At 44.6% G+C, this 24,230-nt stretch overlaps 1 protein-coding gene across 1 annotated transcript; it reads left to right on the top strand.

Moving 5' to 3' along the window:
• Positions 1–3,265: 3,265 nt before the first annotated feature.
• LOC309525344 (vomeronasal type-2 receptor 26-like) lies at positions 3,266–19,984 on the top strand (the record flags this gene model as incomplete). The annotated part of the gene is made up of 6 exons (XM_082210914.1): positions 3,266–3,681; positions 4,032–4,323; positions 4,740–5,537; positions 5,949–6,176; positions 17,938–18,064; positions 19,086–19,984. Exons 1-6 carry the CDS (start codon positions 3,467–3,469, stop codon positions 19,982–19,984), a joined length of 2,559 nt encoding a protein of 852 aa, XP_082067040.1. The 5' UTR covers positions 3,266–3,466.
• Positions 19,985–24,230: the final 4,246 nt, after the last annotated feature.

Consider the following 24,230-nt stretch of genomic DNA (forward strand, 5'->3'; position numbering starts at 1 on the left):
TTCCTCATTAGCGGAATCATATCTCCAAGAAGCTTTGCTGAGCAACTTCCATATAACTTTCCCCAGCCCCCAGTAACCAAGCTTAAAGTGTAAATAATTAAATACATCATGGATATCATGCTTCTCCACCACCGCTTCAGTGGTTCCCTTTCACAGGGAAACAGTTCTTATTTCAGGGATAGAGAGACAGTGGCCCTTCAGGCGCTGCTGGACTCCGGCTCCTATCATCCTGACCACTGTTTGTGGCGGCCGAGGCTGAGGGGAGTTTCTAATCTCTTTTCCTTTTGCTCCTTTTGGTCTTCAAATAAAAACATCTTGGAGGTGCCATTAATTTGATTTGAATGGATTTTAAAATGTATTGGCTGGGGACGGCGGGATATAAATAAAAATATTATTATTATTATTATTATTATTATTATTATCCATGTCTTAAAATTATAAGCTTGAGGACTTACCGTATTTTACGCCCCATAGGACGCTCCGGCCCATAGGACGCACCTAGTTTTTTTGGGGGGGAAATAAAGAAGAACCACGTCGGGGAACAGTGGGAAGGCGCGCTCTGCCTCCCCGCTGTCTCCCGAGCTTGTGGGGCTGGCTATGGGGAGAAGTGCGCTGATCCCGGGACCGCCCCATAGGACGCACACACATTTCCCCTTCATTTCTGGAGGGGAAAAAGTGCGTCCTATAGGGCGAAAAATACGGTAGGCTGTTTTAGGAATGATATTTGTAGACTACAGTGGGAGATTGGCCAAAGAGCAAAATAAAGATGCTATAAATAAACTGAGGCCTTTGTACAGTTGTAGAATTGTAGAGTTGAATGTCCCCACCCCTCTGAATCTTGAGTGGAACCACAGGTTGTTGTTGGGATTAAAAAATAATCTGGATCCCACATAGTATTTTCCTGAGAGCTGCAGTAAACTCTATGAATATTATAATATTATTATTATACTTATTATTATAATGAGGCATCAGATCAAGGCCTGCATTTTAAAATGAGCTTAAAAAATATATTTGCAAATGTTTGTATGTCTCATGCCAGGCATAAAGCAGCTGGCTGAGTACTTTGGTAGATGTTTATCTCCTTGAACACCCCTCCCCCGCCGTTTTATAACAGGAGACACGTTTCTTAAAGTTGTAAAAGGAATTTACAGGCTGGGAGCAAAAGGTCATATTGACCATACAAATTACAGAATACAATCAAGCTGCAAAAACACTAATTAAGAGTTGGTAAATAGTGAAATTTATTGTTTAACAGAAAATACCATGTGCCTCCCATCAGACTCGAGCCACATCTTCCTAACGTTAAAGGGCAAGAGCTAATAGAAACAGCAGCTGGCTTGAAATGGGGGTGTAAATTTAAGGGGTTGCTTTTGGAAACTGTTTTTACTAAGTTCCTTTTTACTTTGAAAAGGCCTTTTCTTCTAAAAATCTATATATGTTATGTATGAAATATATTGGCTTAAATGTAATTATGCAAAGGATTTAGAAAGTAAGAAATGTTAGATTCTTATGTTAGATTCTTATTTCATTGATGGTGTGTGAGAAGGTGAACCCAAGATCTCTGTTCAAGACAAAAATTAAAACCATGAGCCATCTGTTTTAGCCATCTGTTTTGGAGTCAATAGGGCAATAGGGCAAAGATGATCTGGTAATTAAGGCGCCTGGTCGAGGCAAATGTAAGATATATGGCTACTTGTCTGCCATTTATGGATAGAAGGAAATATAGCTCTTTGTCTCCCATAAAAGGTAATAGGAAATGGGTGTATCTTTTATGATTGGTTCTAGCAAACAGCAAATAGGAATTTCAACCAGGCTGATTGGACAGAGGCAGCCAAAGGAGGAGCAAGGGGCCTGGGCTGAGGAAATATAAGTGCTGGCCATCAGGGATGGAGTGAGCAGAGCTTTGGTAACCATATACCACTGTGTCTCTCATTTATTTGTCTGACAAATAAATTATTATTTTAATTTCTCTATTGCTGCATTGAATATTTCATTCCAGCTAAGCGTTAACCACAAGCAGGGTGCTACAATAATTATTAATTGAATTTATATACCTATGCCGGGAGGCCTCAGGGTAGTTCACAGAACAAAATCAAAGTATAACTACGACACCACAAAATACGTAGTCAAAAAACAATGCCCCAATAACCCCTCCCCCCCTGCATAGGCAAGCAGTTTCCTCTCACTGCAATTCCAGCTAATCATGTGTATGGTGAGAAAAAGGTCCAAAAGCATCATGGTCAAAGTTCCCTTAGCTTACTTGTGATGCGGAGGAGATTGACAATAATTGACAGTAGACCTCTTAAAGTTTCTGATGCCCGATTCTTCACTAATAGCAATTGTGGATTTCCCCCTTGTTGCTGGAAATCATTCCTGTACCAGGCTCTTCTATCTTGAGTTACACTGCACATTATTCATAGCTGAATTTCCTAAGCCTCTTAAGACATTGTCAACTGAAATGCTAAAGTGCAAAATGAACTTAGCTAAATTAGTAGAAAAGGGACATTAAACTAGCTACAGGAAGGACAATAGATAAAAGGTCATATGGAAATCTGCAACGGTGATACACATAGTTTGTGGAAGAGAAATATTTTTGGCACGTGAGTTTTGATGAGGATCAAAAGTACAAGACTAGGAGAAAACTTAGTACATGGAAGGACATGACTGAAACTTGATACTAGGTAGTCAGAAAAGAGCTAAGCCAGACACCTCAGTTTGATTAATTATTATTATTATCTTATTTATTAAATTTCTATAGCGCCCATCTGCCATAGATGTCAGGGTGGCTCACAACATAAAAATACAATATAAAAAAGACAAAATACATAATAAAAAAGAACATAAACTAACCAATAATCCCTCCACCCAGAAGACATTTCAAAGGGCATGGGATGTCAATCAGCCAAAGGACTGGTTTAAAAGGAACTTTTTCACTTGGCAGCTGAAGGTGTACAATGAAGGTACCAGCCGGACCTCCCTGGAGAGCAGGGTCTCCAGTCCCACAAGCAAACACCCTTGATGTCAGGGGTGCCAACTTAAATAAAATATTGTGGGGACCCAGGTAAGCCACGTGACCCATGTCAAACTAACCAACTTTGCACCGACTTTGATTCCTTGCAACCATGTTTATCTCCCACTCTGCTCCTGCCCCTCAAGCCACACAGAGACTTCAGGTTGTTGCAGATATGAACTTCCTTCCCCTTATAATTATCAAAATCATAGTGATTTATTCTGCCTTGTTCCTGAGGGAAAATTTGACGCACAGAAGATCACCTGTGTCAGAGACAGACTGAGTCATGATTGAGAATAAGAGGGGTGGCATACATCTGTGTGAGGTTTAATGGCTCTGAAGCTATAGCTGACCACCACCCATATTGGATAAATAAGAGTCTTTTGGCTTCTTCTGATGTAGCTGGCTATGGGGGAGAGAGGAACACTCGCAAGAGAGGTGTAGCAGTCAGTCAGAATGAGATCCCAGATGCTGATGCTGCTCATTTTGCTTGAATCCTGCAGAAACCTGAATGCAAAATGCCACTTGAATCCAATCCGGGAAGGAATCAAAGCACAGAATTATTTCCAGACTGGCGACTTCCTCATTGGCGGGATAATATCTCCAAATGTGTTTGGTCTACAACTTCCATACAACTTTTCGCAGCCCCCATTAACCAGGTTTAAGGATGAGTAAGTAATTATATGCAGAAGGACGTCACGTTTTTCTACTGTACCCCAATGGCTCCTGTTTACTAGGGAAATAGTCTCCATTTTAGGGGTGAGGACTCTGTGGTCTTCCAGATGTTGCGGGACTGCAGCTCCCATCACCCCTGATCACTGGCCATGCTGGCAGGGGCTGAAGGGAACTTGAGTTTCGCAGCAGCTAGTGGGTTGCATATTCCCAGACATGCTCTATTTTTACCTGCTGTGCTGCTGTGCTGCTTGCTGAAGAACACAAATGTATAAATGAACCTGATCATGATTTATTTTCATTAAATGGTGAATGATTTGACACTTTTTATTTGATTGATTTCATACAGATTGCCATATAGGTTCTACTGGCACATCTTGTCCTTCTTGTTCACCATCCAAGAGATCAACCGGGATCCCAGGCTCTTAGGCAATATTACATTGGGCTACAGCCTCTATGAGAACTATTACAATGCAAGGATCACTTCTGATGCCATGCTAGACCTGCTTGCAGGTTGGGAAAGCAATATTCCAAACTATCGCTGTGGAAAATGGAATAATATCTTGGCTGTTCTTGAAGGAGCCAATTCCATCATCTCCAAAGTGATTTCAACCACGTCAGGCATGTACAAAATCCCACAGGTATGAATGGTGGGGCATGGAGGGACACAAAAGAGGTTCAGCAGCAAAATAAATTCACTTTATTGTCAGCAGAGTCAAAAAGAGTCATTAAAGAGGGAGAAAATCCTGAGCTATGTTAAGCTAGATAGCTCAGTTGGTTAGTGTGGTGCTGCCAACGTCAAGGTTGCAGGCTTGATCCCCGTATGGGACAGCGGCATTGCAGGGGGGAAGACAACATGAACCTCAGGGTCGCTTCCAACTCTACAATTCTATGATTCTTCAACACGGAGACTTTGCTAGTTTTGCAACTGCCCAAAGTTTCAAAATAAAACTATCAGCCCTGGCCAGCACAATATTTGTTAGGTATTAAATATTTCAGGCTAATCCTGTACTTTGCTCTGAATATGAAACACTATACTTTTTCTTCCCCACTCCAGATCAGTTATGGCTTTGTATCTGGGGTTGTTGATGAGAACACCAAAGTCCCTTTTGTCTACCATACGGTCCCCAATGAAGAAGTTCAGTACCTGGGGATTGTAAAGTTGCTCCAGCATTTTGGATGGACGTGGATCGGCCTCTTTGCTCCAGAGAATGAGAATGGAGAAAGGTTCTTGAATGCCTTGACATCTCTGATGGCCAGCAATGGAATTTGTGTTGCCTTTTCAGTATCAATACCGGAAAAGATGTTCACACAAAGTGAATCAGTTGCCCTATGGATAGAGACCGATGTATTCCTTTACTATGTAAGCAGTTATAGGGGATTGGTTGTCATCATGAAACTACAACAAGAACTCGAGAAACAAATTGGGCCAAAAGTATGGCTCACAACAGCTTTTCAAGACCTTGACATGAATTTGTCTTTCAGTCCCAAGTACCTGAAGTATATCCATGGTTCATTCTCCTTTGTAATGAAGACCAAAATAAGGAGCAAACATGAATGCTGTAAACAAGAGTCCCATCTTTTTAATCTTTATCGGCAAAAAGCATTTAGTTGTTCATACTCAAAGCACGTTCTCGCTGTGAGAGGTTGGACAAGATGCAGAGATGTGGAGAATCCGGAGGTGCCGTCTGAAGAGGAGCTGCAGACTGTTCTGTCTCAAGACAGCCACAGAACATACTTCAGTGTCCAAATCATGGCACATGCTTTAAATGTTGCCTGTTCATCCATATCAAAGCAGATGTTGATTGCAGATGGAAGAGACCAGTTGGCATGTCAAAGGCTACAGCCATGGCAGGTATTTCCTTTCCCTTTCTAGAAATCAAAGTTCTTTCTACCAACTCTACAATAATCATTCTCATTGATTTAGACGTGAATGCAATATCAAGGTGGTCTACTGCAATAAAAAACATAAGACCATATAATAAAACCAATAGAAGCCAAAACCAGTTAAAAGCAGACGTCCCTCCCCCTGGAGGGTGTCTGTTTAGTCTTGCCAGTAGGAGAAGTTGTGGCACAACAGGAGTTTTGAGTTCCAAGGAAGCAGGGATGAGGCACCAAAATGCTTTCTAAGTTTGGGTGTTTAGTCTTTTGTAGATTCCAACGAGGCCAGATATGCCAGGACTTTGGAGCTCAAAGGGACAAGGGATGAGATGTCCAAAATGCTTTGAAATGCTTTGAAATTCTGGTGTTTTCCCTGTCATTCCAGCTTCACCCTTTCTTAAGAGAAACCCGGTGGTTGAACACTTCCATGGGCGGACTGTATTTGGGTGAGAATGGGGAGCTGCCAATCATGTTTGATATTGAGAATTGGGTGGTGCTTCCCAATGAGTCTTGTGTTAGAGTGAAAATTGGGAGTATAGAGAGAGAGGCATCCACTGACTTCAAGCTCACCATTAACCCAGAAGCTATTGTGTGGCCCAAGTGGTTCAACCAGGTAAGAGCCCCTTTATTCCACATGATACACATGAAGATCTAGTTATCTGTTGAATATTTCCAACAGAAATTCAAGTATAATCTTTTGGAAGTTTGGCTGATGCTTTCGTTATAATTAATTAAGCAAATTATTAAATGTGCATAACGCTCTTCATGTGCAGATACACACACATGTATGTATGTATGTTCGTATGTATGTATGTAATTTCTTCATTTATTGTGGGAGCCTTTCTTCTGGAACCTGATTGAGCTGCACAATATGGTCCATGGTAAATCCAGCAACAGAAAACTTCCTGTGGTCCCCGCCTTCCCTGGATGCCCTAAGCACGTACTTATTTTGCTTAATGGCTAATCCAGCCCGGCCCTGCGAGATCTCATGAGAACATCGCAGAGCCCACGCAAGAGCATCCTGGAGCCCCGAAAGCAAAAGAGAGAGCTTGGGAGTAAGGCCTGCTTGGCATGCCAGCTCCGGAAGGTCAGGGTGGTTGTGCAGGAGCCGTTCCAAGGGGGTCATTCGAGTGCAGTGGAATTTTGGTTCTTGAACTTAATCTATTCCAGAAGTCCGCTCAGCTCCCCAAACTGTTCTAAAACCAAGGAACGGCTTTCAATTGGCTGCAGGAGCTTCCTGCATTCAACTGAAAGCCGCGTCAGACGTTTGGCTTCTGATAAATGCTCACAAAGTGGAAGACTTGCTTCCGGGTTTGCAGCGTTCAGGAGCTGATTTATTTAGGAGCCAAGCCATTCAGGAACCAAGGTACGACTGTATATACATTTTGGCATATAATACTCCTTCCCCGGAATATAACTCCTGCATAAGATGTGATCATACTCTATATTTAAATACTGCTCTTCATCAGAGTGTTTTATTGCTGCTGTTCCTGGGATGGGATTTTTCTTTTCTTTTTTTCCTGCATCTTTTGCCCTGTGCCTAGAGAACTTGTTGGGTTGTTTCCAAACTCTATGAATCGACTCCATTGACACAAATACTCGTGGCAAACAAATACTTCCCCTGTATGTACCTTCTTTTTTATTATTATTAGACTGTGCCTCAGTCCAGTAGTTCAAAGACCTATTTTTTAATACTCTTTTCAGTACATTTCTGAGCACAATACAAAGTGTTGGTGCTGACCTTTAACGCCCTAAACCTCCTCAGCCCAATATATTTGAAGGAGCGTCTCCAACCCCATTCTTCAGCCTGGATACTGATGTCCAGCTCCGAGGGCCTTCTGGTGGTTCCCTCCCTGCAAGAAGTGAGGTTACAGGGAACAAGGCAGAGGGCCTTCTCAGTAGTGGGGCCTGCCCTGTGGAACGCCCTCCCATCAGATGTCAAGGAAATAAACAACTTCCTAACTTTTATAAGACATCTGAAGGCAGCCAAGTTTAGGGAAGTTCTTAATGATTGATATTTTAATGTATTCCTAATCTTTTGTTGGAAGCCGCCCAGAGTGGCTGGGGAAACCCAGCCAGATGGGTGGGGTATAAATAAACTATTATTGTTATTGTTAAAAAAGCAAACACAGGAGGGAGGTTTCCGTTCTACATCAACCATAGGAGCCAACTCCTAGGAAAGTTGATGGGCATTGATTATGTGTTGTGTGGCTTACCTGGGCACCCACAATATTTTATTCAAGTTGGCACCCCTGACATCAAGGGTGCTTGCTTGTGGGACTGGAGACCCTGAAGGGTTCTTTCCAGACTCTCTGAGTTCCATATGCACAAGTATTGCTGACACTTCCCCTTTAATGTGCATCTTTTGTTTATGGCTAGACTGTGCCTCACGCCAGGTGTACCAAAAGGTGTCGCCCAGGATATGCCAAGGTGGTTCAAGAAGACAAGCCGGTTTGCTGCTACGCTTGTGTTCCGTGTGGGGAAGGGACCATATCTACACAGGAAGGTGGGTGACGCCACAGGAGATGGAATTGGTTGGGAGAATATGAATAGGGCAACATATTGGCCAGAAACTTTCTGTGAAGATTCTAAAGACATATTTGGATGCAGATCCTTTCTTGATTTTTAATCCCCTCCTGGGAAGTAATTTGAAAGAAATGACTCGCAGGAAACAATCTCTGGGATGCAAATTGGGTTCAGCCTGCCCTGCCCATAAGGCACAGCTTTGGTTATTTTATAGCAAGCCTTCTCGGATCATCAACCAGAACCACCCTCACAAAAGTGAATTAAAAATGTCTTTAAAATAAACGAGAAATAGTGAAAATTGTAATTCATTTAAAAGAGAGAAAGCATAATGCGCAATAATAATAAAAATAGGTGAACAATACATTACATTGCATTGTAGAACAATTAAAAATTATGGGATTTCAGCAGGAAGTTATTGGATATCCCAGACAAGGAGTTTGAAAACAGCTGTAGCAGCTTGGAAGAGAGGAGTTCAAGGATATTAAAAATAAATAAATTAAAAGTTGTGTGTCCTTGTTTCTCAGTTTGATCCTTTTACATGGTTTGCATGTTTTGTGGTATTTCGTTCATTGTGACTTGCCGTTTTTTATTGATTATTGATTGGTAATTCTTTATTGCACATGATAAGTGTAAGCTGTTTAGCATTTGCTGATATTAGATTTTACTGTTTACTATTCCTGAATATTATTATTGAATATTATTGAATTTTGCTTAATTTGATATGTTGTTTATTTTAAAGTTATGCTTTTATTATGACTTTTTGTGTCTGTATTATGCCTGTGATGTTTGCTGTCTATTTTGTTGTTTCTTCAGCTTGTAACCCTCCTTCTGCATAGCAATATAGAAAGGCAGTATACAAATTAAAAGCGAAATGAAATATGGAAATGAAGCGGTGTTACTGCCCGAAAACTATCGCATAAGGAAATGCACCGAAGAAGCTTTCCTTTCTTACAATACATTCTCGTTTTCTGATATCTCCCATATGAGTGCATTTCTCAACATGTAATAGAATATGTCTGTAAGCAAAGCCAAAGCCATTCCTTTTCTCCTCCTCAGATGCAGAGCGTTGCACCAAATGTCCAGAAGAACAATATCCAAACAAGGACCGAAATCACTGCATTCCGAGGATTATCACCTTCCTATCATATAAACAATATTTAGGGATTCTCCTGACTTCTTTGGCTCTCTTCCTGTCCTTAACCACAGGCTTTGTTGTAGGGATCTTCATTAAATACAGGGAAACTCCCATAGTCAAAGCCAACAACAGGGACCTCTCCTACATCCTCCTTGTCTCCCTCCTGCTGTCCTTCTTGTCCTCCTTCCTCTTCATTGGCCGTCCCAGGAAAGTCACCTGCCTCCTTCGACAAACGGCCTTCAGCACCATCTTCTCAGTTGCTGTATCTTCTTTGCTGTCCAAAACCATCATGGTGGTGCTGGCCTTCCTGGCCACAAAGCCAGGGAACAGGGTGAGGAGATGGTTAGGGAAAAGTCTGGCCAACTCCATTGTCCTTTCCTGCTCCAGTGTCCAAATGGTCATTTGCATCATTTGGCTGGGCATCTCTCCCCCATTCCCAGACTCGGACAAGCATTCCCAGGCTGGAGAGATCATTCTACAATGCAATGAAGGGTCTGTTGCCATGTTTTATGCTGCCCTGGGTTACATGGGCTTCCTGGCCACCATCTGCTTCACGGTGGCTTTCCTGGCCAGGAAGCTGCCTGGGGCCTTCAATGAAGCCAAGCTGATCACCTTCAGTATGCTGGTCTTCTGCAGCGTTTGGGTCTCCTTTGTGCCCACCTACCTGAGCACAAAGGAGAAATACATGGTAGCCGTGCAGATCTTCTCTATCTTGGCCTCTAGTGCTGGGCTTCTGGGCTGCATCTTCATTCCCAAATGCTACATTCTTGTGCTGAGGCCTGATCTGAACACAAAGGAACACCTGGCCACAAAAACTAAAGTTGTTGCCTGATTCTTAACATATTTATAACCGTTTCCCACCACAGTAGTAATGAAACACACAGCGTTGCCTTGGGAATTAATGCATCTCTTTAGATAAAGTTTGCTCATTTTTCATTCATCTTGAATGATGAAAGGGAATCATTGAATCACATGCCTGGAGAGTGTCTGGAGATACAACTTTTAGGGATAACCCTACCTGTAGAGTCTCCTGGAGTGCAGCCTCCCTCTTCAAACATAAGTATCGATCTCTACCATATCCAGTTTGTACTTTGACATGACCCACCTTCCTTTCTTCCTGAGTTCATAACCTAAGCCTAAATAATAACTTAGTGTAACTTGAAATTCTGCTTCTAGTATTAAAAACCGCAACTGAAAAACGGAATCTCACTTGAGTGTATTAATGCTTGAGGGAACCTCCAGAAAGCCCTTGGAGCTGGACCTCAGTATCTGGTCTGGACGATGGGTGTGGAGACACTCCTTTAGCTATACAGGACCAATGTCATTTAGGGTTTTCAAAGTCAGCATCAACAAATAGATGTGACAGCTGTCTGTTTGGTGGGAGTGAGGGGGCACCACGATAGCTGGAGCCAGAGACAATGATGGAGAAGAACCACCACTTGTAAGTAAGAAGGCAGGTGAGTGGTGGTGGCATGAAGGCCGGTTGAGATTGGTGGGTAGTCCCCACTCACCCCCATGGACCAGACCTCATACTTATTTGCCCTGAGCTGCTAGAGAAGGGCAGGATGCATCCTTTTTGTCTCCCTCTCTTGTATAGCACCAGCACTCATAGACATCCAATGAATCGGAAGGTTGGGAGATTGTGAGCAAACAAAATATTGAATCATGCAGTGAATAGTTACTTCCCTCCAATGCCAATTGCTGGTGACCAGTGCCTGGCAAGGCCCATTGCTTTCATGCCTTGCTTGTGAGCTTCTCAGCAATGTCTGATTGGCCACTGTGTTGCAGGACTAGATGGGAGTTTGGACTAACCCAGCAGGGCTGTTCTTCGCAAAGTTCAAGCCAAACTCATGCCCGAAATGCAAGTGACTCATGTTGCAGTTTGAAGCCACATCTGTGATTCGGTGTAAACATATTTTCCCCCAGCTCTGTTCTTGCATGGACAGGCAGAGTCCCCAGATCCCGCGTGGTCCCCCCCCCGTCATAACGACTCAAGACAACGTGCTATGGGATTAAATTGGCCACAACTTTATTAAATTTCAAATGTGGGTAGACCTTGGCTCAGGCATTGGGCGTTCTCCCTCCCCAGTCCCCAGCCGGGGACCTAGGGAGCATCAGGGTTATCCAGTGTGTGTGTGGGGGGGGGGATGGGCCGGCTCTGGAGAACATATGTTCAAGCAGAGATAGCCACCCCCGTTACGCCACCGCCGCAGGGGACAGCAATGACAACCTTTCGGCGTACGGTCAAAGCCTCCCTTCAGAAACCCCTTTAACGGGTAACCCTGGTATCACCGCCGCAAAGAGGAAGGTGCACTAAAGGATTCCGCCCAAGGCCTGATACCGCCAAAGTTGTGACGTTTTGCTACGGGAAAGGCGAAACCTGCCAATGCAGGGAAATTCCTTTCCGGCCCTTTAACAGCGACCTTAACGTAGCAGCGCCCGCATACCTGTGAAGAAAAGTTAACCTGCAAAACCTGTGAAGAAAAGTTAACCTGCAAAATAAGACCTTAACTGAGGGTGGGTAGGGTGGGAGAAGCTCTGGAGCCAAGTGAGGATTGCCAGTGAAGATCCTCTCTCTATTGTGTGGGCAGGTAATCCCTCCCCTACCTGGCCTGGTCTCCTTGGCAACGCTTCCCCCAGGTGGGATTGGACAACTGACTGAGGTAGGCGGAGACCTCAAGGTATCCCACCTGAGGGAAGGCAAACCAAGCCTATGCTGTTGGAGCCGCTTGAGATCTAGGGGCTGTGCGCGTCCACGCAAAGGGCACCCCCTGTTTTAAGTGGGGAGCAGTCATTGTCCCTTGAACCATGTAGAGATCCCAAGAACTTTCTTCCCCTTTTAATTATAAAAATGACAGTGGTTTATTCTTCCCAAAGCTCAAGAGAGATCTCTGGCAATTGCCCAGACATCAGAAGCCAAGGAAGCATGAGGTTATACATATCACACTGTGCTGGAGGGTGTTGACTTCTTCTGATTCCCTGGCTGTGGAGGAGAAAGGAGAGGTCAAAATAGAGGTGTAGGAGGCCAAGCCAGAATGACCTCCCTGCTGCGGCTTCTGCTGCCGCCTCTGCTTCTAATGCACCATCAAGTCTTGACGCGCAGCGTAAATTAATAATGCAGAGTTTTAAAGAATAAAAGCTTTACTAAGTTAAAATAAACTTCTTCATAAACAACATGGTTCCAAACAGTTTGACTGAGATTACATACTGACTCTGCTCACAACCGAAGCAGACAGACTCTGATTTCTTACCGAGAGCACAAAAGAGAAACTGGCTACTTTGTCACATGACAGAGTGACCCAACAGTTAGCAGTTAGGGCTGAATAACTTTAGGAGGCCCAAATGACTGTGCAGTCCCAGCACTTTCCAGCCTGCTTTGCTGCTTCTGCTCTCATGTGTCTTTGTCACATGACAAGTCTGAAGCTGAAAGCAAAGTGCTCCTTTAAAGGGAAGTCTTCTTTCTGCACATAACTGTAGTCTCTTTCTGCACAAAACTGCTCCATTTTGGGGAAGCCTTGCTCCTCTTTTCTCTTGCTTTCTGAGAAGTCTTGCTTGTAGGCTTTTCCCTGCTTTTGCACACACTGTACGAACCTGCTCTTCACGCCTAGCTGACCACATCCACAGAACTTGATTATTCCATTGTCTCATGCTATGATCAATCATTAGTAACAGACATCCCAAGCTCATGGAAAACAAACTGTACCTGTTCTCCATGCCTAGCTGATTGTTATATTGTTTGTGCCATATTAATCTCTAGTTATAATTCAATTAGGAGGCTTCATGCCTGTCTAGTTCTAGCTCTGATTCTCAGCCTTTAATGTATCAGTGATAAATGATCACATGTAATCCCCACCTCTCACACGTAATTCCCGCCTTAGTACTTATGTTAACCAATCACAAGTTTCTGTGTGTATGTATCCACCAATCAGCCACAGGCCCACCTGTGGCAATGCTTGTAATACTCAATAAAAGAGGCTCTCAAGGCCCGCCCAGACAGACGCCTCATGTTACACCTGCCTCTCTCGTCTCCCGTGATTTTTCATTTCTACACTCCTTAAAGTTGATGAGGGAAGAAAATGAAGCACAGAGTTACTTGCGGCCTGGAGACTTCCTCATTAGCAGAATCATATCTCCAAGAAACTTTGCTGAGCATCTTCCATATAACTTTTCCCAGCCCCCAGTAACCAAGCTTAAAGTGTAAATAATTAAATACATCATGGATATCATGCTTCTCCACCACCGCTTCAGTGGTTCCCTTTCACAGGGAAATAGTTCTTATTTAGGGATAGGGAGACAGTGGCACTTCAGGCACTGCCGGGCTCTGGCTCCTATCATCCTGACCACTGTTTGTGGAGGCTGAGGCTGAGGGGAGTTTCTAATCTCTTTTCCTTTTGCTCCTTTTGGTCTTCAAATAAAAACATCTTGGAGGTCCCGGGCCACAGGGAGGCTAGGCTGACCTCAACCAGAGCCAGGGGTTTTTTGGTTGTGGCCCCGATCTGGTGGAACGCTCTGTCCCAAGAGACTAGGGCCCTGCGGGACTTGACAACTTTCTGCAGGGCCGGCAAGACAGCGCTGCACTCTTCATGTGCAGATACACACACACACATGTATGTTTGTATTTGTGTTTATTTGTTTGTATGTATGTAATTTTTTCATATATTGTGGGAGCCTTTCTTCTGGAACCTGATTGAGCTGCACAATATGGTCCATGGTAAATCCAGCAACAGAAAAATTCCTGTGGTCCCCGCCTTCCCTGGATGCCCTAAGCACGTACTTATTTTGCTTAATGGCTAATCCAGCCCGGCCCTGCGAGATCTCATGAGAAAATCGCAGAGCCCACGCAAGAGCATCCTGGAGCCCAGTGAGCAAAAGAGAGAGCTTGGGAGTAAGGCCTGCTTGGCATGCCAGCTCCGGAAGGTCAGGGTGGTTGTGCAGGAGCCGTTCCAAGGGGCTCATTCGAGTGCAGTCGAATTTTGGTTCTGGAACTTAATCTATTCCAGAAGTCCGCTCAACTCCCCAAACTGTTCAAAAACCAAGGAACAGCTTCTGATTGGCTGCAGGAGCTTCCTGCACTCAACTGAAAGCCGTGTCGGTCGTTTGGCTTCTGAAAAATGTTCATAAACCGGAACACTTGCTTCTGGGTTTGCAGCGTTTGGGAGCTGATTTGTTTGGGAGCCAAGCCATTCAGGAACCAAAGGACCACTGTGTATACATTTTTGCATATACTACTCCTTCCCCTGAATGTAACCCCTGCATAAGATGTGATCACACTCTATATTTAAATACTGCTCTTCATCAGAGTGTTTTATTGCTGCTGTTCTGGGATGGGATTTTTCCTTTCTTTTCTTTTGTTTCTGCATCTTTTGCCCTGTGCCTAGAGAACTTGTTGGGTTGTTTCCAAACTCTATGAATCAGCTCCATAGACACAAATACTCCTGGGACACGAATACTTCCCCTGAATGTACCTTCTTTATTATTATTATTAGTGTGTGCCTCAGTCCAGTTGCTCAAAGACCTGTGTAAAAGGTAAAGGTAAAGGTACCCCTGCCCGTAACGGGCTAGTCTTGACAGACTCTGGGGTTGTGCGCCCATCTCACTTAAGAGGCCAGGGGCCAGCGCTGTCCGGAGACACTTCCGGGCCACGTGGCCAGCGTGACAAAGCTGCATCTGGTGAGGCAGCGCAGCACACGGAAACGCCGTTTACCTTCCCGCCAGTAAGCGGTCCCTATTTATCTACTTGCACCCGGGGGTGCTTTCGAACTGCTAGGTTGGCAGGCGCTGGGACCGAGCAACAGGAGCGCACCCCGCCGCGGGGATTCGAGCCGCTGACCTTTCGATCGGCAAGCCCTAGTCGCTGAGGCTTTTGCCCACAGCGCCACCCGCGTCCCCTGAGACCTATGTATTGATACTCTTTTCAGTAGGCTTCCAAGCACAATTCAAAGTGTTGGTGCTGACCTGTAAAGCCCTAAACCGCCTCAGCCCAATATATTTGAAGGAGCATCTCCACCCCCATCGTTCAGCCCGGATACTGAGGTCCAAGGGGCTCATTTGATTACAGTGGAATTTTGGTTCTGGAACTTAATCCATTCCGGAAGTCCACTCAACTCCCCAAACTGTTCGAAAACCAAGGAACGGCTTCCAATTGGCTGCGGGAGCTTCCTGCACTCAACTGAAAGCCACTTGCTTCCGGGTTTTCAGCGTTTGGGAGCTGATATGTTTGGGAGCCAAGCCATTCAGGAACGAAGCTACCACTGCATATACATTTTGGCATATACTACTCCTTCCCCGGAATGTAACTCCTGCATAAGATGTGATCCTACTCTATGTTTAAATACTGCTCTTCATCAGAGTGTTTTATTGCTGCTGTTCTGGGATGGGATTTTTCTCTTCTTTTCTTTTGTTTCTGCATCTTTTGCCCTGTGCCTAGAGAACTTGTTGGGTTGTTTCCAAACTCTATGAATCAATGCCCGCCCTGTGGAACGCCCTCCCATCAGATGTCAAGGAAATAAACAACTACCTGACTTTTATAAGACGTCTGAAGGTAGCCATGTTCAGGGAATTTCTTAATGATTGATGTTGTAATGTATTCTTAATCTTTTGTGGGCAGCCTCCCAGAGTGGCTGTGGAAACCGAGCCAGATGGGTGGGGTAGAAATAAATTGTTATTGTTATTATTTAAAAAGCAAATACAGTAGGGAGGCTTCCATTCTACATAATAATAATAATAGTAATAATAATTTATTATTTGTACCTCGCCCATCTGGCTGGGCCTCCCCAGCCACTCTGGGAGGTTTCCACAGAGTCCAAAAATACACTAAAATGTCACACATTAAAAACTTCCCTGAACAGGGCTGCCTTAAGATGTCTTCTGAATGTCAGGTAGTTGTTTATCGCTTTGACATCTGATGGGAGGGCGTTCCACAGGGCGGGCGCCACTACCGAAAAGGCCCTCTGCCTGGCTCCCTGTAGCTTTGCTTCTCACAATGAGAGAACCGCCAGAAGGCCCTTGGCGCTGGACCTCAGTGTCCGGGCAGAACGATGGGGGTGGAGACGCTCCTTCAGGTATACTGGGCCGAGGCCATTTACATCAAGCATAGGAGCCAACTCCTAGGAGCTGTGGGGGCTTTGGCCCCCACGTTAAAATTTTTGAGGGGGCTGGGGCCGTATAAAGTTGATGGGCATCGATTATGTGTTGTGTGGCTTACCTGGGCCCCCACAATATTTTACTCAAGTTGGCACCCCTTACATCAAAGGTGCTTGCTTGTGGGACTGGAGACCCTGCTGGGTTCTTTCCAGACTCTGAGTTCCACTTATTTCCTTCTCTTGTGTGGGTCTAAGAAAACTTTTACGAGCTCTTACAGAGTATTGCGAAGCTGAACACCTAATAATAAACTACACCAAATCAAAAATTATGGTGTTCTCCAAGAGAAAACTCCGACATAAATGGAAAATTAATAACCAACCTATTGAGCAAGTAACATCTTTTAGATATCTTGGAATAATTTTTGATGAGAAGGGATCTTGGTGCCATCAGATTAAGAATTCCATTGTAAATGCGCAAAGATCTTCCAGAGCTATCATAAGATTCTTTTACAGAAAAGGAGGTCAATATGTTCCTGCTGCCTCCCAGGTCTTTGTTGCAAAAATACTTCCACAATTGACGTATGGCACCCAGATATTTAATTGTCGAAAACTCAAGTCCCTGGAATCTGTACAAACTAAATTTTATCGTTCCCTACTAGGGTTACCTACCTGTGTCTCTAACACTGCCGTGTTCACTTCTGGCTAAAACTCATATTTTTCCCAGTGGGAGTGGCTCCATTGACTCTACTAGACCCGTTCCAGTCTAAATGGAGATTGTCGCTTTATGAAAAATTGAGGGGCCTGGGGCTTTCCTCACAAGAACTCATAGCCTCAGGCTTTGAAAAGGCTAAAATGATGGTGAGCCAGCGAATAGGAGATGTAGAGCTTCAGGACCATATGAGCAAGATAGATAAATATCCAGCTATCCAAGATTATGGAAAAGGGTTTAACCTAACCCCATATTTGATGGACCTACAAATCGCAAAATATAGGCGGGCGTTTACCCTTACTAGATTTGATGTATTGCCATCTGCCTTACTAAAGGGCAGATACGAGGGCACACCCTATGCTGAACGAGTTTGCCCATGTGGTCTGAAGGAGGTGGAAACGGCTTCACATGTGCTGTTACACTGCGACCTTTACGGGGATATCAGGTTACTGTTCATCTCCCCTATCGTTCAGAAATTTCCAGGTCGATCTGAATCTCAGCGGCTGAAAATCCTACTAGGAGACAAAAACCCAGAAGTAACATTGAAAGTGGCCAAGTTTTCTGCGGCCGCGATCAAGCGGAGGGCATTAGCTGTAAAAAAGTAAATGATCTGACCCCTGGATAAGCCCCCCCTTTTCTAAGCCCATACATATACTGTAGTGCATATATGAGTATGTATATGTGTGTGGGTGTGTGTGTGTGTGTATATGTGTATTGTTTTTATGTATAATTTTACAACTTTTAACTGACACCATCATTCCCTTATAAATTATTGCTGCCTTTTATTTTATTTTTTTCCTTTCTTCTGGTCTATGACCGTAATAAATTTATTCATTCATTCATTCATTCAGACTCTGAGTTCCATATGCCCAAATATTGCTGACACTTCCCCTTTAATGTGCTATCTTTTCTTTATGGCTAGACTGTTCCTCACGCCAGGTGTACCAAAAGGTGTCGCCCAGGATATGCCAAGGTGGTCCAAGAAGGAAAGCCGGTTTGCTGCTATGCTTGTGTTCCGTGTGCGGAAGGGACCATATCTACACAGGAAGGTGGGTGAAGCCACAGGAGATGGAATTTGTTGGGAGAATATGAATAGGGCAACATATAAGTCAGAAACCTTCTGTGAAGATTCTAAAGACATATTTGGATGCATTTTTAATCCCCTTCCAGGAAGTTATTTGAAAGAAATGACTTGCAGGAAGCAATCTCTGGGATGCAAATTGGGTTCTGCCTGCCCTGCCCATAAGGCACTGCTTTGGCTATTTTATACCAAGCCTTCTAGGATCAGAGAACCAGAACCAGCCTCACAAAAGTGAATTAAATATGTCTTCAAAATAAACGAGAAATAGTGAAAATTGCAATTCATTTAAAAGAGAGAAAGCATGATGCACAATAATAAAAAAATTAGGTGAACATTACATTGCATTGTAGAACAATTAAATATTATGGGATTTCAGCAGGAAGTTATTGGATATCCCAGGCAATGAGCATGAGAATAGATGTAGTTTGATCCTTTTACATGGTTTGTATGTTTTGGGGTATTTTATTCATTGTGACTTGCTATTTTTTATTGATTATTGATTAATAATTCTTTATTGTACATGATATGTGTAAGCTGTTTAGCATTTGCTGATATTAGATTATACTGTTTACTATTCCTTAGTATTATTTGCTGGTATTAAATTTTACTATTTCTGAGTATTATGATTGAATATTATTGAATTTTGCTTTATTTGGTATGTTGTTTATTTTAAAGTTATGCTTTTATTATGACTCTTTGTGTGTGTATTACGTCTGTGATCTTTGCTGTCTATTTTGTCTATTTCTTCAGCTTGTAACCCTCCTTCTGCATAGCAATATAGAAAGGCAGTATACAAATTAAAAGTGAAATGAAATATGGTAATAAAGTAGTCTTACTGCCCGAAAACTATCGCATAAGGAAATGCACCAAAAAGCTTTCCTTTCTTACAATACATTCTCATTTTCTGATATCTCCCATATGAGTGCATTTCTCGACATGTAATAGAATATGTCTGTAAGCAAAGCCAAAGCCATTCCTTTTCTCCTCAGATGCAGAGCGTTGCACCAAATGTCCAGAAGAACAATATCCAAACAAGGACCGAGATCACTGCATTCCGAAGATTATCTCCTTCTTATCATATAAACAATATTTGGGGATTCTCCTGACTTCTTTGGCTCTCTTCCTGTCCTTAACCACAGGCTTTGTTGTAGGGATCTTCATTAAATACAGGGAAACTCCCATAGTCAAAGCCAACAACAGGGACCTCTCCTACATCCTCCTTGTCTCCCTCCTGCTGTCCTTCTTGTCCTCCTTCCTCTTCATTGGCCGTCCCAGGAAAGTCACCTGCCTCCTTCGACAAACGGCCTTCAGCACCATCTTCTCAGTTGCTGTATCCTCTTTGCTGTCCAAAACCATCATGGTGGTGCTGGCCTTCCTGGCCACAAAGCCAGGGAACAGGGTGAGGAGATGGTTAGGGAAAAGTCTGGCCAACTCCATTGTCCTTTCCTGCTCCAGTGTCCAAATGGTCATTTGCATCATTTGGCTGTGTATCTCTCCCCCATTCCCAGACTCGGACAAGCATTCCCAGGGTGGAGAGATCATCCTGCAGTGCAATGAAGGGTCTGTGGCCATGTTTTATGCTGCCCTCGGTTACATGGGCTTCCTGGCTGCCATCTGCTTCACAGTGGCTTTTCTGGCCAGGAAGCTGCCTGGGGCCTTCAATGAAGCCAAGCTGATCACCTTCAGCATGCTGGTCTTCTGCAGTGTTTGGGTCTCCTTTGTGCCCACCTACTTGAGCACAAAGGGGAAATACATGGTAGCTGTGCAGATCTTCTCTATCTTGGCCTCCAGTGCTGGGCTCCTGGGCTGCATCTTCATTCCCAAGTGCTACATTGTTGTGCTGAGACCTGATCTGAATACAAAGGAGCATCTGACAACAAAAACATAAGGTGGCATCTGTCAGGATTTTGGCAATCCTGTGTTATGTTTATCAAGAACCTGGAGTGTTGTGTTTCATACTTGGGCAAAGGGGGGGGGGATTGAGCCTTTTGAGAAAACTTTGGATCACTTGTAGGTGAGATTTCTGAGTAAACTCTAGGTCCCTAATAATGTAGTTCTTTCTCTTAGTGATTGCTTGCTGCCTGAGACTTATGGCTTCTTTCCTTGAGACAGAGGCCCAATGAGAAGCTGGGCTTTCTAGTAAATTTCCAGTGACATTGCCTAAGGGTACACAAGGCTGGTACTCAGTAAAAATGTGCAAGAACCACCTGCTTTGTAGATTCTGCTCTGCCTTAGACCAGTCCCTAAACCAGTGTCATCAAACCATTTGTCTCTGGGTCCACAGAGTAAACAAACAACGGCTTACACAAAGGAGAGAGAGGGAAGATAGCAAAATATTTATTATATCTTGGTGGACCACAAGCTTAACATGAGTCAACAGTGTGATGCAGCAGCTAAAGCTATTCTAGGCTGCATCAACAGAAGTCTAGTGTCCAGATCAAGTGAAGTAATAGTAGCACTCTATTCCAGTGTTTCCCAACCTTTTTTGGGCAAAGGCACACTTGTTTCATGAAAAAAATCTCGAGGCACACCAACATGCCAGATGGGGAAAGGTCACTTTTTACTTATGTAAAAAAAAATAAAAAAAAATAGTAACAGCATAGAAGGTAATGGTTAGGCTAGCATCCCTCTTCCAAATATGCTAGGTTTTTATTTGCAGGGACTGTTCTACATGGTAAAGCATTCAGCACTGTCATTCTCCCATCTGCCATCTGAATTGGTACTATTCTGGGTCAACTTACTCTGCTGCATGTGTAGATGAAAATGGCACCAAGTGTGGGGGAGGGGGCAGAACAGGTTTCAGATACAGGATATTAAGCATACATGTACTTCAGATTGAACTGGTTGCTTGCTTTGCAAGTTTTCATTTCCCAAATGACTGCCTTGGCAAGCGCAATACCTACCAGGCTCAACGCCGGTCTCGCGCTGCCGCTTCCCGCGCTCTCAAGGACCCGGGAAGAGGAAGGCGTGAAGGGAATCCCGAAGGCGCGAAAACCTCGCGCATGCGCAGGCCTTCTGCCTGCGACAGCCCAGTAGGCCGGCCGAAGCGAGCGGCAATGGGATGTGGGAGGGAGCTCGCTCGCCGCCCCGCGTGTGCCTATGTGGGGCACGTTACAGCCCCGTGACGTCAGCGCCACGCAGGCAGCCAGGCAGGCAGACGGCGAGAGCCCCGCGCTGGGCGGCCTCTCCTCGCCGCCGCCGCCCCGCCTCTCGCCGCCCGACTCGCCCGCTTCCCTCCCACGGCACACCAGGCAACGTCTCGCGGCACACTAGTGTGCCGCGGAACACCGGTTGGGAAACACTGCTCTATTCTGCCTTGGTCAGACCACATCTGAAATACCCTGGCCAGTTCTGGGCACCACAATTTAAGAAGGCCATTGACAAGCCGGAATGTGTGCAGAGGAGGGCAATCAAGATGATCAAGGGTCTGGAAACCAAGCTTTAGGAGGAGCGCTTGAATGTTTAACCTGGGTATGTTTAACCTGGAAAAGAGGAGACTGATGGGAGATATGATAGCCATCTTCAAATATCTTAAGGGCTGTTGCATGGAAGATGGTGCAAGCTTGATGTCTCCTGCTCTGGGTGGTAGGACTCGAACCAATGGCTTCAATTTGCAAGAAAGGAGATTCCAACTAAACATTAAAAAAAACCCTCTCTGGCAGTAAGAGCTGTTCAGCAGTGGAACAGACTCCCACGAGAGGTGGTGGACTCTCCTTCTTTGGAGGTTTTTAAAGAGAGGTTGGAGGGTCATCTGTCATGGATGCTTTAGCTGGGATTCCTGCATTGCAGGGGGGTTGGACTAGATGACCCCCAGGGTCCCTTCCAACTCTAAGATTCTATGATTTCAGTATGCATGCTGCTTTTTCACATAAATGTAACCAACACACCTCACAACATGACAGCAATATAAATATATAACAATACATCATTACAAGCATATTAATTCATGCCAACACTTACTATCCAAATATAAGCAACTTGAAACACTCACACATTTAATTTGTGTGCATTCAGCTATACATGCTTGGCAATAAATAAAGAAATAAACAAACAAACAAGGAGGTAGAAAGGGGGCAGGTGTCCAGGGGAAAAAAACCGTTTGACAATCCTGTGTTGGATTTTGTGGAATCCAGTGTGTTTTGACCATATGTGATTTTGGCTTTATGCGCTATTCCTGGAACATAACCCAAGCATAAGTTGAGAATCACCTGTAATTCCTTTTGATAATGTGGCTAAGGTGGCGCTTTTAATTCATCATGAAATAAACTATCAAGCATTGAAGCACATTGATATGAAACAAGGTGCCCCATGATATTCTTGTAAAGAAGCTGGTAAAATGCGGTCTTGACTCTGCTACCACTCAGTGGATTTGTAACTGGCTGACTGACCGAACCCAAAGGGTGCTCATCAATGGTTCCTCTTCATCCTGGAGAAGAGTGACTAGTGGGGTGCCACAGGGTTCTGTCTTGGGCCGGTCTTATTCAACATCTTTATCAACGACTTGGATGATGGACTCAAGGGCATCCTGATCAAATTTGCAGATGACACCAAACTGGGAGGGGTGGCTAACACCCCAGAGGACAGGTTCACACTTCAAAATGACCTTGACAGATTAGAGAACTGGGCCAAAACAAACAAGATTAACTTTAACAGGGAGAAATGTAAAGTATTGCACTTGGGCAAAAAAAATGAGAGGCACAAATACAAGATGGGGGACACCTGGCTTGAGAGCAGTACATGTGAAAAGGATCTAGGAGTCTTGGTTGACCACAAACTTGACATGAGCCAACACTGTGACGCGGCAACTAAAAAAGCCAATGCAATTCTGGGCTGCATCAATAGGAGTATAGCATCTAGATCAAGGGAAGTAATAGTGCCACTGTATTCTGCTCTGGTCAGACCTCACCTGGAGTACTGTGTCCAGTTCTGGGCACCACAATTCAAGAAGGACACTGACAAACTGGAACGTGTCCAGAGGAGGCAACCAAAATGGTCAAAGGCCTGGAAACGATGCCTTATGAGGAACGGGTAAGGGAGCTGGGCATGTTTAGCCTGGAGAAGAGGAGGTTAAGGGGTGATATGATAGCCATGTTCAAATATACAAAAGGATGTCACATAGAGGAGGGAGAAAGGTTGTTTTCTGCTGCTCCAGAGAAGCGGACACGGAGCAATGGATCCAAACTACAAGAAAGAAGATTCCACCTAAACATTAGGAAGAACTTCCTGGCAGTAAGAGCTGTTTGACAGTGGAATTTGCTGCCCAGGAGTGTGGTGGAGTCTCCTACTTTGGAGGTCTTTAAGCAGAGGCTTGACAACCATATGTCAGGAGTGCTCTGATGGTGTTTCCTGCTTGGCAGGGGGTTGGACTCGATGGCCCTTGTGGTCTCTTCCAACTCTATGACTCTATGACTCTATGACTCTATCCCTCCAATGCAGTCTGATATTAGCAATGATATAACCAGATCATCTCCCTTCCAGGGCTTCCTGTGTCCTCCTCCTATGCCCTTTCCCCCAGGTGCAACTTGGGGTTTCAGACTTGGGGTGCAAATGCATTGCAGGCAGGCAGGACTGGCAAACAGCTACTAACATGTTTGAAAGAGGTGTGTCTGGCTCTGCATTGCTTGCCTTCCATAAGAGCCAACTCCAGGGGGCCGTGGGTGCTTGGGCAGCCACAATAATATAATTGTGGGGGCAGGGCACCCACAAAGTCAATGAGAAAAGCCGGCAGGCGGCAGCAGAGAGAAGCAGTTCAGCTCTGCACTCTGCAGCCAGCGAGCAAAGCATCCTTTTCCAGGGGTCTCAGAGTCTCTCTGCTTCTGAGTCTGAGCCTCTCCCTGTGGAAAAGGGTGCCTCACTGGCACAGTATTAAGCCCTTCACGGCCTAGGACCCTCGTACCTACAGGACCGCCTCTCCCGGCATGTCCCACAGAGGACCTTAAGGTCCATAAATACCCTAGAGGTCCCGGGCCCTAAGGAAGTTAGATTAGCCTCAACCAGATCCAGGGCCTTTTCAACACTGGCTCCGGCCTGGTGGAACGCTCTGCCTCATGAGACCAGGGCCCTGAAGGATCTGCTTTCTTTCCACAGGGCCTGTAAGACAGAGTTGTTCCGCCTGGCCCTTGGCTTAGAATCAG

This window comes from Podarcis vaucheri (assembly GCF_965113315.1).
Source record: "Podarcis vaucheri genome assembly, chromosome: 2".
Taxonomy (NCBI): domain Eukaryota; kingdom Metazoa; phylum Chordata; class Lepidosauria; order Squamata; family Lacertidae; genus Podarcis; species Podarcis vaucheri.